The following is a 16,135-nucleotide window of genomic DNA, read 5'->3' as shown; positions in this document are numbered from 1 at the left end:
TGAGTTCCCATTATCGTTCATCTTGGATATGAGGCTGGCGTTGGTCCGTTAGGCATGCTTGGACCAGCTTCAATTGGCCGTTTGGCGCCACGAACCAGGGGCTCCAACCCATGAGGGGCAAAGGCACGGATTTAAGCATAACTACTGGCTCCGAGTGGCCCGAAGGCAACCAGGCTGAGAAATCCTAGACCTATCTGGACACCCCCTGCGGAAAAGGAAATGCAGAGAACTGTTGCGAAGGCATTTTAGGCAGAGGACAAGAACTAGCACATAACTCTGCGACCTCCCCTGAATGCCATTGTCGTCGACTGTCAACTTGAATGTGCAGATGCCAGGGCCAAACTTCGTTTTCTGAACGGCCCCTTTGCAAGTCTTGTCGCCCGTGCACCCTTTAAGGGGCAATGGGTGCTGTGGCTGAGTCATCCTCGTGCATAGAAGTTGCATAAATTCTTGGTTTATCAGACAATGCTTACTATTGGACTCATAATCAAAACTTTCCCTCCTCGTACGCACACAGAATCTGGAATAATGAGGGTAAAGAAATTCGGCGCCTTCAGTCTCAAGATAAATTGGTTTGGAGTCTCTGACTGAACTTTTGAGCGGAGCGCGTCGGTTGCCCTGAATCTGAAACGCGCAAGGATCGCGTCTCTTCTCGGTTGAGGCCACAGCTCTGGTCTCGGCGTCCGGCAAGCGAACACGAGGAAGATCTGACACCGGCCTCGCCCGCTTAGGGTACAACTACTGTTAGGCTTTCGTGCGTCGGTGTTGGGGAGGAGCACAGGCCGTGGAGTAAACCTTTCCTTGCCAGAGTTACACCATTCAACCATCTTGATTCTGATGCATGAACCCTCCGTATCCGTCGACAAACTTTGAAACCTACCCAAGATACGTGATGCAGAAGCTGCAACCAACTGACGTAACGAGGTATCCGACAACTGCGTACTCTTTGCCCAAGCTGTGTTGGTGGGCAACCTCATTTCATTGTCCTCGATTCCCGGGTAGCAAACAATGTGCAGGCGTCTCCAGGGCACAGCGTCCTGGCCAGAGGACCATCGTCCATTGATGCTTGCACTACGAGTCTACCTACGACAGAAAAAAACCTGCGCACGTAGTATTCAGGCTTAAGATCAGGTACAATGTCTGACCTCGTTTAAGCGAGGGGCGAACACGTCCCTGTCGCTAAAAGACTGAACGCGTCGCAAGGTTACTAAGATTAGTACACTTGTATGACCTCGCCTCGTAAACGTGAGTGAGATGTGGTCAGTATGTATCGACAACGGCCGCTCCAAATGCCATCAAGTCGACAGATAGCGAAGTAGTTGGTTCAAAGGACTCACGTATTGCGTCGAAGAGCAAAGCCTCGCTGCAACCTCAATTTCAGCAAGCGACACCTGTGCCAGGGATGGTTGATACAATCATCAGGGACATGCAACGACATTTGCCAAGTTTTGGTCTCTGACCAGGATCCAACTAACCCATCAAACAAGCGAACAGAACAATTCCTGGCAGGATCTGGAAATGCCTGGGATCGCGCCATGCATCATTTTCAGAGCTCTGAAGTCCACAATCGCAAGGCATACACGATAAATCCCGCGACGGTGATATGTTTGCACAGATATCTATCAGGAGATGCGGATATCTATTCGAAACCCGCCACCACCAGCTTAGTGCTTCTTCGTCCTTGACACAAGACCGAGTACGTACAGCACGGAGTACAGCCTACGGAATTCCGACAGAACTGTACAATAATATTTTGTACAATACGTACGGCCCCGGGTAAGAAACGAGATGATCTGCAGGATCAATACAAATATTAGCCTTGTGGAGGCTCCAGGGGCGGTGAACAGACCGCCTGCAGCTGCCAAAACACAGTATGCCAACTCTCGAGTCTTTTATTGCCAGATGGCAAGGCACAAACCCCCTGCCCTTCAGATTGCCCGTTGTCAATTTCGGCCATGTTTACGCCATTTAGAGGCGAGGAAGAAAACCTGGATGAGCCTCACTAGCCCCGGGTCCTCCGGATCATTGTACTGTATCTCGCTTGCCCGCTAGTTAGTGAGCTAAGTGGATGCGGATCGTTGGAGATCCGAATGAATAGAAAGCATAAGGAGCTTTCGTTCGCGTGCACATTGAAGGAGTCGAGGATTCCGTAACAAGTCTTTAGGATACATGCATGTCAAGGGTCGCACCGACAGACACACCAAGATGGATAGCAGCATCTTGCATCGGCGCCAAGACAAATGCACCACAGCAGTCTAACAAGACTCAACATCGTCGCGGCGTGCAGCTGCTGAAGAGATACTCCATCCAAGGCGTACACAATATCCGGACATGCAGTGCTCCGACAGATGCATCGCGTCCCACAGGTCCACGACCCAAGCAAGCACTGCCAGAACACCTTTGATTGACTGCTCCACCTGAGACACACAACAGTATCCCCAAATCTTCATTGATTCAGCCTCTGTTTCGGCCGACCAATTAAACCTTCATTGTATGCCATTAGCGGCCATGGCAACAGCCCAGAGCAGAGTCTGAAATCTCCGTCCTCAATGTCTTGCCCCTGCAGGCAGTCTTGCAAAGTGTTCATGTTCATAACACACAGAATCGACGCTGATAGTATCCAGGTCAGAGTCGAGCCATACGGAGTTGTTTAGCACGACAAGTCGAGATGCTATCGTGGAAGCGCAACATATATATGTTCATTCATCATGTCGTACAAGTTCTCGTCGTAATAAACAACGACCCATCACCCGGCATTGTTACCCAGCCGGATGCTCACGAATCACGACAACAACAGCACGTGGTAGGCCTTCGCTCACCAGGCTGGGGTTGACCAGCTTCGAGCGAGTTCGCCTGCGACCAGCCGAGCGAGTTTATTGTAGGTACTTCTAGACTTGACCTCCCGGTGTTTGGGTACGTCATACGGGAAGTTGATCGTATGGCTCGCCTTTCTCCTCTCCATATGAAGCCGGGATCAGCAGAAGCGGCTGTATCCTTGTAGTCTGTAGATGCCTCACTCCTGAGGAGATAGTGTGCAAGTAAGGCCGAGTGCGGATTCTCCTTGCTGTGTTGTCCCGCTCCATAACAACCGGGATGCCTGAATTCCCATGGCTGTGAGTTGTAAATCTGACCACGAGAACAACGTGAAAAACATCCAGTGGCTCGATTAGCCGACATCAAGCCGCGTACATCATTCACTAGTACATCCTCGGGCGCGTAAGATGGGACCAGTCTTGTTCTCAACAAGTTAGTGGTGGATATTGGCTCTGGCGAGGGCACGAGTTGTGGCGGAATTGCGAGAAACTAGTTGCTGGGTGAAAACCACCAGAATCTCGGGCTCCCACCTCGAGTCTCCGGTACTGTACGAGTACTCCATACCTTATCCAGAAGTCCGCGTGTGGTCTTTGACAGGTTCCTCAGCTGGGCTGGTACTGTAAGTTGGTAACTAGCGCCAGACAAAAAGTCTTACAGGCGGGAGCTCTGCCTCAACCTATCAAGACAATAGCGTCGTCGGCAAACGGACATTGTCAGGGTGCCTCAACTCCACATTTCTGCGGGCTTCAGATTGCAGAGATATACAAACGAGTACAGGCCGTCTGTATAATTTGTGTAGTGACCGAAAGTGCACTCAATTTCTACAATCATTCAATTCTGGAATCATTCAACAGAAGTTTCACCTTCGACCCATCATTTTTGTGCACTGTGCATCCGTTGCTGATATCGGGATGTTTCTACTTGAAGGTCCGAGGGCGCGAACAGAGTGGACACGTCTTGGACACACGGATCATCCGTAACCCTACTCCATACATACTCCGGAGCAATGGGGATGGCTCAGGAACAAGAGTAAAAAGAAAAAATTACTCTGGAAATTTTCCACCTTGACAGCGCTCCATCAGTAAAGAATGAAGGGCAGCCTTTGGTGAAGCAAGGACTGTGTTTTAAAACACGAGATCGAACGGGCTCTCAATCGTTGGCTTGGCACCGAGACCCAGCTGTCCTACATGCAAACCAAAAATTCAAGTGATGACGTGAAGAATACCGGGCACCTACGTCCACACATGGTAGATAGAGACATCCGGATGCTGCCTCCGGCGGACAAGAGGTCTGTAAGCTGTAACTAGCAGGGAAAAATAGTTTATCTAAGCGTTGGCCGTTGATACTGCCGTACTGCACTATCTTTCACGAAAGTAGCAGTAGACTAGTAGCAGGAGAGTACTTGTGCAGTACCTACCAGTACTATTCCTCCCTACGGACTTGCAGGACCTTCGTAGCTATTTTTGACCGTGTAGCAGCCCGAATAGGAGGAGCAGAGAGTGGCTCGCTGTTGAGGCGTCACCGGCGAGGGCTCACTGGCTCAGGGACAAATTCCGGACTGCCAACTGGGCCTCGTTAAACTGGTGCCTGGGGGTACCTGTATGCGCCGCTGTGCGTCGTAGTGGCCGTGGGCCGCCCGTTGCTGGCGCTGGTGCTGGTGCTGGAGCTGGCGAACGAGGAGTCCACAAGTAATAAAGTTAACTAGTCCTCGCACCTAGCGCTCCCGCACGAGTACTGCGACTTTATCCCCCCGTTTCGCATTGCGCATCACAATCGTCGCGCCGCCTCCCACGCCTCTCTCAATTTGGTTTTTGCTGCGACCTCCCTTTCATCACCGCAGCCACTGCACTGTCAACGTCGTTTGTCTTTGCCGTCGTGTTATCCTGTACCACCATCTCACCGCGCCCTCATCACGTTCGTTATAGTCCTTCTCAACCGCTGTGGCCCTCCAAGTGCTGCTTTACATGGATTCGATTTAGGAGCAACTTCTCTTCTTCCAACCCTTGTCTTACTGCACAGCAAGAATCTCCGGCTCCGCCGAGCCCTCACTCCTCCCGCTTCTCCCTACCTCCAGGGCTCCTTCGACCTCGACTCTTCACTTCTCAGCCATCAACATCCAGTCTTTCGTTTCAATTCGATGTCGGCCGCCATCTGTTAACTTTGTACACTTTCGTTTCGTCCTCATTCGGTCTCGCACGGCGTCAGTACTCGCCCAAAAACTACGCTTTATTCCGGGAGAGAAAAAAAAAGGGTAATTTGGACAGCTGCATTGCGGTCACTCCATACGCCCATCGGACGTGCCTTCTTCCGGCCGTCTTGTAATATCTTGAACAGGTCCTGCTGAACAGGCACCTACGCACACAATGGCGCCTGCTCCTCCTCGGTTGAGGATCCTTTCCGGTGAGCATCACTCAACTTTTGTTGTCGACAATCTACCCCCCTTACGTCCTGCCATTGCGGGCCCTCTTCCAGCCGTGCTCGCGCCCAAGTCATGAACCGAGAACTGAGACATTGTTGTTTAGTGGGCGGCAATGCTGTTTCTGCTTTCCTATCGTGGCGTTTGCAAGCTACCAATGCTTGCGACGTTACGTTGGTCTGGAAAGCCAACTATCAGAGCGTCGCCCAATATGGCGTCTCTTTTAAGTAAGCAAGTTCTCCAAAGGCCTGCGAGTGCGCCATTGACCCTCACTACAGATCTCAAATGTTCGGCAACGAACGATTCAAGCCTCGATACGGTACGTGAACTTGTCATTTCATCTTCTTCGACTAACCATCTGCAGTGGTTCAAACACCCGAAGACGCAGGCGGCCGGCAGGCAGCCTTTGACTATGTCATTCTTTGCGTCAAAGCCCTCCCCGATGTGTACAATCTTGCAGATATAATCCAGTCTGTCGTCACTCCTCAACACACATGCATTCTTGTGAATACTACCAATACCTTGGGGGTGGAAAAACAATTAGAGGAACGCTTTCCGACAAACGTCGTCCTCTCCCTCGTCTCGGGTGCAGATTTGGTACAACTGGGTACTAGCGAATTCGAGCACAGAGGTTCTACGGAGATTTGGGTTGGCCCGTCCAGTCAAAATTCAACCATCCCTGAAGCGATTCAACGCGACATGTCGGAAGCACTGGCAATGACCCTGACCACGGCGCAGGTTGACTGCAAGGTATCCTCGAACATCAAGCAACAGCAGTATGAAAGGATGATTGGGTAAGTAGACGTCATGGTCGAACGCGAGTCTCTCGCTAATCACATCTCAGGCCTATCGCTTTTCATCCTACAAGCGTCGTATTCGAAACTGCAAACCTCGCCGATCTTGTGCGAATGCCAGGGGTTCACGACCTCATTTCAGACGTTATCGAAGAGCTGCTCTCAGTAGCACGTGCCCAAAATTGTGTTTTTCCTGCAGATTTTAAAGAAACCACGATTTCTAACATGATCGACTCAAGTCAAGAAGCCAGCACAATGTATCAGGATTTCTCGGCACGACGTCCGATGGAGGTTGAGACATACCTAGGGGCTCCTGTCCAGCTTGCAAAAGCTGCTGGTGTGAAGGTCCCACGAATAGAGACACTGTACGCGTTGTTGCGCCATGTTAACACAGTCAACAAAGACCGTCCCGTCGCTTCAGCGGCTCCTCCAGCTTCACTGCAATCTCCTACCGCAGCAGTTCAACCACCCCCCCGGACAATCTCTCTATCCAACCCTCCTCCCCCTCGACAGCCGAACGGCTCGTTCAATGGCCCTCCACGCCCGATGCGTGGCCCGCCTCCAATGGGTCCTCCTGGAAGGCGCGGGCCCCCGCCTGTGAACGGGTTCCGAGGCCCTCCAAACAGCTTTCCTCAGCGACCAGGCCCAATGCAACGAAGGCCGTCTTATGACGAGAACAATCTTGACGAATTCAGCCATGTCGTCTTGTATGATGAAATGGCCGATGGCGATGGCGCACCGGCTGGTTTTGCTGAGAATGGTGTTGGGCCGTCCCTGAGGGAACGTGAACTCATGTTGAGAGAGCGAGAACTGCAAATAAAACAACAAGAGATGGCGATGAGGAGAGGAGTTGGGGGTGGCGGTCGCAGAACTTCTCACAACCGTCATCAGGAGTTCGATGATGACGATGACGACGACGATTTCTTCGATCCTATGATGGCTCGTGGACCTCCTCCTCCTTCCATTGATCCAGACAATTTCGATATGATGAGCGTTACATCAAGACGGACCAAACGAGCCCCTAGTCAAAGTCAGCTACGAAAGGATGGTTATGTCAATGGAGGCCCTATGCGGCCAGGCTCGTATGGCCGGCCTAACATGGGAATGGGAAGGCACCGGACGAGCGCGTCTATTTTGTCAGATATGCCTGTCCTTGGATCGAATATTCTGGACAACCCTATGATGGGCTTCTCCTCGAATCGCTATGGCAATGTCGATCGGAAGGAAATGGCCGACGAGTCACGAGCAAACTCTCTGACTGCAAGCCGTCTGCAAGAAATTGGTATGAATGGTGGCCCGGGCATGAGCGGCGGCCCATACCCTGGTCCACCTAGTCGGCGGACAAGTCGCTCACCTGGGAACCCATTTGGTCCACCTGGACGGATACCGGGTGGCCGACCTTCACCACCGAATGACCCATACATGCAGCCAGGCCCTTCCCGCAATGGCAGACCATCTCCTCCTGGAGGCATGCCCGCCCCAATACCAAGATACCCCCCGGGACAAAACGGTATGATTCCCGGGCAGGTCGAACAAGCCGGCAATAACAAACCATTCCCGCCACCCAAAGCACCTGTAAAGAGCTTGACCGGAAGCGCCAGCGCCAGCGCGGGCAGCGGCGACAGCGGAAGCGCAAACATCGAGTCTGAACCGTCCGCACACAGCAGTACCAGCAGCTTTGCGCAAAGGCAGATGCTTGGTGCCCACTAACTAGCAGCTGCGAAATGCATCTAATTGAACAATTGTCCTTCCCACGCTGGCTTTCGTGGGTGTTTCTCGACCTAGGGCCTGCGTTGTGCAGAGTATTGTGTATATGTCTAGTTGTCACTCTGGTTTGCATACAAGTTTAATTAACGACGTGAAAGGTTCAGACGGGACTTTTCAACATTGCTAAAAGCATTGAGACGAGTTTGGGGTACACGGCGGAATCGGAATCAAACATTGGAGCCATTCGGCTTGCTTCTCAACTTCTCGAGTAAATACGACATCGTAATCAGGAGCGATTGGAGGGCCTTGTTCCAGCGCACACGAGACGGGATCTGTTATCTGAATGGCCGCGCGCTCTTGTCGACTCTGAAGTGGATTGGAAAGGGGAGGGCCTAAAGGTTCTTCTCCTCGCACGTCTTGATATTGGCTACCTGGTAGAAAGACCTCGTTGTCTCACACACTCAAGGGCATAACAAATTTTCCAGGCGCGCACACGATAGGACTTTACGAAATAATATCAAGGCATTTTGTATGGCGGATGGGGAACGTGGAAGGAATGGCTCTGGTAACATGATGGAGAAGGAGCCTCGCCGGCTCTTGGTGAGCAGGATATTTAATTAAACAACACGAGCAAAGATTTAAGACATGAATCCTTCAAACTTGTAACCTGAGAACCTTCCTTGACTGGGTAGGGTCTTTGTGGTCGTGTCTGAATATACCTTGCAGAGTGCGCCGTACATTGTGTACAGTAGGTGGATATGCCACGCGACTGTGAGGCTAGTGCCTATCTGCATCTCTACCGCAGATAGTCCGGGACGTGTTTACTTGTACCTCGTAACTCCGTGCTGGTGTCGCAGACCTCGCATATCCTTCGGCCTCTGTCATTCTCATTCTCATTCTCCTTCTGTCTCTCTCCCGAGAACAATCTCCACTCCGTGTCTATACGGGGGACACGGGGAACCAGTTGTTTTGTCTGCGCAAGACGAGAGAAGACCTTTGCAAGATGGACCGAAACAACTATCCCGGGTCCAAGCACCAGCAGTCGTCGGCGACCTCGATGAACGCGACGTCGACCAACAAGAACCGCCAGTACGCTCACCTGCACGCGCAGCTCGCCCAGCTCAACGCGCACCTTGCCGACACGGAGAACCTGGTGAGGATGACGGCCGTCCAGGCCCAAGACATGCGGTTCCTGGGCGGGTACGTGGGTGCTTTGTTCATGGGCAGCGCGAAGGTGCTGGGCGAAGAAAGTGTGCAGGGAGGACGAGGAAGGGAAAAGTGAAACAAGAAGAAGAAGAAGAAGACAACGCGGTCTCGGGATACCACGTCACGGATACACGCGCGCACGATTCGAGGGATGGCCGGGCCGTCCTACGAATTTTGTTGATGAATTCGAGAGGGGGGAATCCGGAGGGGGGAAGGGTTCAACTGGGACATGTCGATATGTGCAAACGCTTCCAAAGTACACCGCTTCGAGCTTGCACCAAGATTGAGATGAGAGTGAGAGGGGGCCCCGGGAATGCATGGGTATTCTACCTCGTCTTTTCAGGCAGGTTGTACCTCATACCTAGGTGAGATTCGTGCCACACCGGTCCTACATTACGAAATGTCTACGCGAGATGGGACGACATTGTCTCCTTCCATGTTGGGCCACATGTACTCGTCGCATCGCAGGCTGCACGGCCTTCAGTCGAAGGTGCATGGATACACTGTCTGCCTCGGAGCGAGCCAATGGCCCAGGCTCGATACACACCAGCTCCGCCATACCAGCAGGAAGGAGCATGGATCGGCCGTTCCTGTCAATTCAGCCATCAATTGCGCCGAAAAGTGTCTCGGCTTCATGCATCGGATTGCAGCATCACGACCGGCGTACGTGCATGCACTGTCCTACTCAAACGTCACAACGATTTTCCCTCTGGCTCTTTGGCTCAGGCCTCTTTCGTATGCCTACCGCAATCGATCAGCCTTTATCAAGTTCAGAAATTAACGCCAGTAACGTACCTTGATCACGTCCTCGAATTTCCACACACTGTCAACCAATGACTTGACCTGTCCTGCCTCGACCATGTCACAGATTCTTTTCAAGTCTTTGCTATTTGGCGTGGCTGAATAGAAAATGCATTTTCGAGGTGTCCCTCCCAAAAACACCGGCCGGAAGCGGTTCAGCTGAAAAATCAGTAATCCAGATAGCAGGGCGAGGAGAGAGGCGCTTGCTAGTGCCTTCATGTTCCCCAAGACAACAAACATCCCGGACTCGGTGAGGAACTCTGGGGACGACGTGAACATTTCGCTGGGATTGCCGGCGACGTCAAGTATGGCGTTGAACGGGGCTGAGGAGTGGTGCTTTTTGAGGTACTCGTACAGGGGATCATGCACTCTGTAGTCGATTGTCTGAGCGCACCACCCGTGTTAGTCCGGCTGTCTGTGCGTGGCTCTGCTTCGATCAAAGGACCGCCTTACCTCATCTGCTCCTAGGCTCTTCACAAGTTCCGAGTTTTGTGATGAACATGTCGACACGACGATTCCCGACTCGCCGACAAGAGCTCGCGCCAGTTGGACGCACATGTTTCCCAAACCCCCACTTCCTCCCGTCACCAGGACCTTGTCGCCTCTCTTGACTCGCGCGAGCTCGAGCGCTTGGAGGGCTGTACATCCCATGGCGGGCAGACCGGAGGCCTCGATCATCGAGGTTGATTTGGGTTTGCGAACGAGCATGTTTACGGGACTGACAAGATACGATTGCATGGCACCGTTGTATCTAGAAAATGGGTTGGCGCGCACGCCGACGATTTCGTCGCCTACATGTAGACCATTCGAGTCGTCCGAGGACGGTGGTCCCATGGCCACAATGGTGCCGGCGAAGTTTATCTCGGGAATCCATGGTTTGCTGGTCAGATGTGGGATCGCTTTTATGATGAATGTGACCCCGGCGTCGGTGGACACGGCGGAGACCTTGATGAGAGCTTCACCGCGCCCGAGGGAGGACGGTTTCGGGGTTGGGAAGTCGTGTGTTATGGTCAGAACTCTGAGCGGGTCGCCTCTCCGTGTGAATGTCAGGGCAGAATGGGTAGTGGGAATTTCAATTTCTGGTGCCATGGTCGGTCGAACGATAGTGCGAGGTCCTGTTGTAGGTACACAAATTGGAGGTTCCAATTGTGTCTGGGACTATCGGTAAGGCTCTGGTGTTGGGTATCGAGTTCAGCCAAGGTGAAGTTTTCGGTAGAAGCATTCGAGAACTGTATGCTTGAATCTCGAAAAGGGATAGCATTCTGAGCCAGGCAGCAGTCAATTCGACGCCGTGTGTAGTGTTTGCACTCCCAAGCCGCCTGCTTCCAGGATGGGTGCTAGCTTCGATAACGTTCCGCAACGCATTGTGGTCGTCCGAATGGGCGTTGTCTGGTCCGGGAGGGACGTGCAGAATGCAAAGCGCGGATACAACCGCGGCGAAACGGTCCGGGAGTTTCTACGCACTCCCATGATTCTGGCCGGAGAACCGAGTTTGTGAGGACTGAAATTGACCAGAGATTCTAGCCAGGTCGTCCGTCGACAGAAGGATACGTGGACATATGGCTGACGGTCTCGCTACACACATTCCCAATTCTTCTGCGAGAAGTTACTCCCTCACATCCACCTCTCAAATGCAGTATCGAAACTAGATACACGGCAGAGCTCCCACATCATTGCATGATGCTAGACAAGGGTATGATTGCCTTGGGCTAATCACTGTCATCGATACGAAGTGGCGTACCTCCCGGTGACCAACAGGCTTTCGACTGTGTCTCGCACAAGGTGAATCTTCACACGAGAAGGCCAGATCCTCTCAGTTGTTGGCATCCAGCTTCCAACGGCGGTCTTTGCCTCGTGAAACTATGTTTGCTAGCCTGGTACCACAAACTTTTAGCCCCCAAGAGATGCATGGCAACATTTACGGAACGCTCCATGCAGGGTCTCCAGTTCGGGGGGGAAACCGTCAGCCTCACCAGCCTAGCCTAATTGTTCGAAGCTTCGCTGGCTGGGAAAACACCCCCTGGTCTCGAACTCGCCTATTCTCCCTAATCACGAGGGTGGCCAGCTGAATTCCTGTCAAAAACGTCTTTATTGCTCATTGCGCCTTGTCCCATCTATGTCTGCAACCCGGTCTTCGGCCTCTGCTCAGCTCAATCAACATGCACAGGGACAACTCGCGAGAAAATGGCTACAGCTACGACCGAAGCGCGCCCGTTGCGCATAAAGCTCACTAAAGCCGTGACACAGAAAAAGGACGAAGATCTCGCACGGCTATTGCAGGACGAAGACTCGAGCCGGCGCAACGACGAGAATGACCTTCGTGCGCTGCTGAGTAAGGCCATTAGCATTGGGTACGAGCATGGCGTCAAATTGCTCTTGGATGCTGGTGCGAAAACCGACGTTGTCGGGAACCATGGCCCGCTCCAAAATGCCATCGCCAGCGCCAACGACAAGACGAGGAATGCAATCATCACGCTGCTCCTCGATCGAGGCTGCGAGCTCGAAGCCAAAGATGCGACTGGGAGGACACCGCTGATGGCCGCGTGTCTACGGGGCCAAAGCGATGTCATTCTCACCTTGCTCGCACGTGGGGCTGATCCCAATCTCGAAGACGCGACTGGCAAGAACTGCTTGCAAATCATGGCCTCCGAGTCTAAGCGCAAAACAGACTGGAGCCCAGAGGCCTTGTCTGCGCTGTTGCCGAAGTTCAAAGACCTCAACAAACGAGACAGCCACGGCCGCGAAGGCCGAACACCTCTGTTGTGGGCTGCCGCACGGAACCAGCTGACACTTGTCGATGCATTACTGAAAATGGGCAAGGGCGTGGCCGATATCAATCAAAGCAACGACCAAGGTCACTCGGCGCTTCATCTCGCAGCAAGACATGACGAGCCTGAGATGATCAAGCTGCTCATATTCATGGGTGCTAGAATTGAGGCCAGAAGCGACGGTGACTGGACCCCGTTGCTGATGGCTGCAAAGGAAGGCAACGAGAAGGCAATAGATGCTCTGCTGACTTCCAAAGCGAATGTCAATGCTAGGACCTCTTCTGGAATGACCTCGCTGCATTGGGCAGCAGACAGCGGCAAATTGGCCGCGTTAAACCGACTCCTCAGAGAACCAGATGCCCTCACGAATAGCAAGGACAGTTTCGACAGCACGCCTCTCATCCGTGCCGCTCAGAATGGCCATTGGGATATCGTCAATGCGCTTCGTCCGTACGTGCTAAAGGGTCCTACGAACCGTATCGCGAGAAAGGCCTGCGAACGCTTCCGCGCAGCTGTGGTAAATTTCTTCGAGGACAAGGACGGGCGAGGGAACGTTAAGCACAAGAACAAGGTTAACAAGCAGACCGTTTGGCAGATTGTGTATGCCCGAAACCAGAACAATCCAGAGAAGCCCGCTATCCCCATAGCTCTCGACCAGGTCGAGGGCAAAAAGCCCTCATTTCGTTGGATTCACCTTCCCGCAAACAACATCTCCTGGCTCGAAGCTCTACTCACAAGATACTACCTAGAGAGCGACACTAAGGATGTGACCGCCCTGAAGAGTCTTCTCCGCTTGCTTGGAAGACAGCAACACCGTGGCTCCGAAATTCACTCGCGCTTTATGCGTCCTTCCTGCAAACGTATATGGATCCCACCAAGACAAGCATCCGAGCAGACGCAAGCGACACCCCAGAAACTGTCACACCAAAACAATCGTAGAGCAGCACCTTCAACACCGCCTCCACCGCCATCTGCTCGATCGACGGCACCGGCGGCGGCGCAAAGCCAACAGGAGGACGACATGATGGTCTTGTTTATGCCCTATCTCCACTGGGAAACTGACCGAAATCGTACTTCACTCACCCAGTCTTTACGCGCGCCGGCGGGGAACACAGACTCTCTTGACGATTCGGAACTCTCCAGGATCGCAAAGGACATCTTGCTCATCCACGGCTACGTTTCAGGTTCGACGGATCTGCATCCTCGTCGCACACTGGACCAGTTCAAACATCATAGTACCAAGACAGACCACCAGGACGCCGACCAGGTGGTATATCGATACTGCAAGAAACGCAGAAAAGAGCTCAAAGTCTTCATGGTGGATCAGTTGTGGATGATCAGCATCGGCAACCTGCTGATTTCGTGTTTTCCAGAACGCTGGAAACAGCCACACCGCGACCCTTTGAACCTGTTTGAGGGAGTTGTTGAAGACATCAATTCATCGACGCGTCCACCAGTGCGCAACGTCTTCGAACTCGCCACCGTCATTACCGAGCGGTGCACAGGTCTCTTTGACCGGCAACAGTGGGACAATGACGACCTTCTCTTTGCCGAAATGTTCGAATTAAGCATCGGCCGCCTGACGAGGAAAGAAACGAAGCTGTTCCGACGGTTCAAGGAAGCTTCGTCCCACTGGCTACGATCCCACGAGGGCGGTGGTAACGTCCTGTACGATTCACGCATGGGTCTCCTCGACCAAGAAGACGACGATCACTCCTCAGACTGGTCATCCGATGAGCTCCACGACCACCACCACCACCAACACCACCATGACGGTAATAGTATCCGTCACGCGCACCGCGGTACTGTGCCCGCCAGCGATACCACCACCGCCCACAGGCACCAACAGATGTCTGGCTCATTCGACAATGATCTTCTCAACATTGACAAGGAAGCAGCATTGCTTGTAGAGTGCAAGGATGTCGAAGACGAACTGGACATTCTGACCAGCGTGCTGCACCAGCAACAACAAGTCCTGAACGACTTTGACGCCACCTTGCGCACCGCGAAGAGATTACACCATCGTCTCGATCTGTACAACAAAGTCGGAGAGCAACGACGGCTCGTCGACCTCGACATTTTGGACCTCGGCCGGATGACGCGCCAGGCAAAGAGCGTCAATGACAATCTCACGCAGGTGCTGGATCTCAAGCAGAAGCACGCCAACGCCCTCGAGGCGAGGTTCCAGCGCAAACAGGCCGAAGAGTCGGTCCGACAAGGACAGACCATCATGGTCTTCACCATTGTGACGATTGTGTTCCTGCCGCTGAGCTTCCTGGCCAGTTTCTTCACCATCAACATTGCCGAATTCCCTCGACCTCCCGGCAGCCAGGAAGGAAACCTCCATCTCGGATGGGTGGTCAAGTGGATTCTTGGCATCGGGTTCGCGCTGAGTGTGCCTTTGATCGGGCTGGCGTTTGTCGTCGGCGACGTGCAGACCTGGTGGGTGAATCGCAAACTCGACAGGCACCGTCGGCGCAAGGAGAAGGAGGATGCGATGATGATGACGCGCATGGACATGGGCCCCGGCTCAGGGGGCGTCTATGGACATCATATTCACAGTACACCGGACACGAGTCGAGGGGAGAGAAGACTTAGTGGTGGTGGTGGTGGTGGAGTGGATTGGCTCACGGGGATCATCATGAGGCAGCGCAACGTTCCACGTCCGTGGCGGCGAGGAGGCGGCGGCGTTGGGAATCGTCATTTAGGCTTACCCGTCTCGAGGCAGCGTCCGATTGATGGTTTTGACGAATCTAATAGAGAAGGATACATTGAGAGGGCGACACAGCAGCAGCAGCAGCAGCAAGCATACCGAGCGAATGGGGCTTGGGATGGTGCAGCAGCTGCGACTTCTCGGGCTTCCCACCTCGATCAACGTTATTATCATCAGCACCAGCAGCACCCGCGACACGACCAGCCGGATGCTGTGTCTGGTCTCGGCCTGTACCAGCAGCAGCAAGGTCGACAGGCCATGTCGTCAATGGAGTCAAGCAGGCACGGAGGCAATCGGTTTCCCAGACGCTTGCGACGCGTCGGCACAGAGACAACGGAGAGGTCGGCCGCCACTGAGGATTTGGAAGTCGGCAGCGGCGGCGGCGGATACGGAAATTGAAATATAATCCTTACCACCAATGTAATCACACGGACGGATAGATAGATCATCTACACATCTACGGGTCTGTGTTGTTCCCAGTGTTATGTATGTGTCTCTCTCATGTCTTTGAGCGACACAGTTAGTATACATACACACACGAGCCCTTTTCCGTCACATTTGACACAATGACACAACGTCCGCACAGTACGCACAGTGCGTCTTTTGACATAAAAAGGTACTTTTAAGAATCGAAACACTCTTGCTTGGCCACCTAGGGAGATTCCCGAGGTCAGTCGGTGATTTGAGTAATATTATTATGTATTACCATAATGACTGACAACCATTGTTACCGTCCGCGCCACAGGTGTCGTACGTGCCAAAACAAAATAACTTGGGACGCTCCCTTGACACGCCAAAATTGACGTCGTCCTGTCCAAAACGTGATTATTATCATTGTCTGTCGCTTGTACATCAAAAAAACAAGATTTCGTAAACCATTTTCATGATTCATCCCCCTTACACAACCCCCCCCCCC

The 16,135-nt window shown here is 53.0% G+C and overlaps 4 protein-coding genes across 4 annotated transcripts; 3 read left to right on the top strand and 1 right to left on the bottom strand.

Moving 5' to 3' along the window:
- Positions 1-5,305: 5,305 nt before the first annotated feature.
- PV08_01244 (uncharacterized protein) lies at positions 5,306-7,734 on the top strand (the record flags this gene model as incomplete). Its single annotated transcript, XM_016375607.1, has 4 exons — positions 5,306-5,457; positions 5,509-5,549; positions 5,595-6,024; positions 6,075-7,734. The coding sequence occupies 4 exons, from the start codon at positions 5,306-5,308 to the stop codon at positions 7,732-7,734; spliced, it is 2,283 nt and encodes a 760-aa protein (XP_016240883.1).
- Positions 7,735-8,734: 1,000 nt separating this feature from the next.
- Positions 8,735-9,013, top strand: PV08_01243 (uncharacterized protein; the record flags this gene model as incomplete). Its single annotated transcript, XM_016375606.1, has 1 exon — positions 8,735-9,013. One exon carries the CDS (start codon positions 8,735-8,737, stop codon positions 9,011-9,013), a length of 279 nt encoding a protein of 92 aa, XP_016240882.1.
- Positions 9,014-9,618: 605 nt separating this feature from the next.
- On the bottom strand, positions 9,619-10,827 carry PV08_01242 (uncharacterized protein; the record flags this gene model as incomplete). The annotated part of the gene is made up of 3 exons (XM_016375605.1): positions 9,619-9,678; positions 9,733-10,122; positions 10,192-10,827. 3 exons carry the CDS (start codon positions 10,825-10,827, stop codon positions 9,619-9,621), a joined length of 1,086 nt encoding a protein of 361 aa, XP_016240881.1.
- Positions 10,828-11,922: 1,095 nt separating this feature from the next.
- On the top strand, positions 11,923-15,618 carry PV08_01241 (uncharacterized protein; the record flags this gene model as incomplete). Its single annotated transcript, XM_016375604.1, has 1 exon — positions 11,923-15,618. The coding sequence occupies one exon, from the start codon at positions 11,923-11,925 to the stop codon at positions 15,616-15,618; it is 3,696 nt and encodes a 1,231-aa protein (XP_016240880.1).
- Positions 15,619-16,135: the final 517 nt, after the last annotated feature.

Source organism: Exophiala spinifera (assembly GCF_000836115.1).
Source record: "Exophiala spinifera strain CBS 89968 unplaced genomic scaffold supercont1.1, whole genome shotgun sequence".
Classification (NCBI taxonomy): domain Eukaryota; kingdom Fungi; phylum Ascomycota; class Eurotiomycetes; order Chaetothyriales; family Herpotrichiellaceae; genus Exophiala; species Exophiala spinifera.
This window is presented reverse-complemented; position numbering and strand designations above follow the sequence as displayed.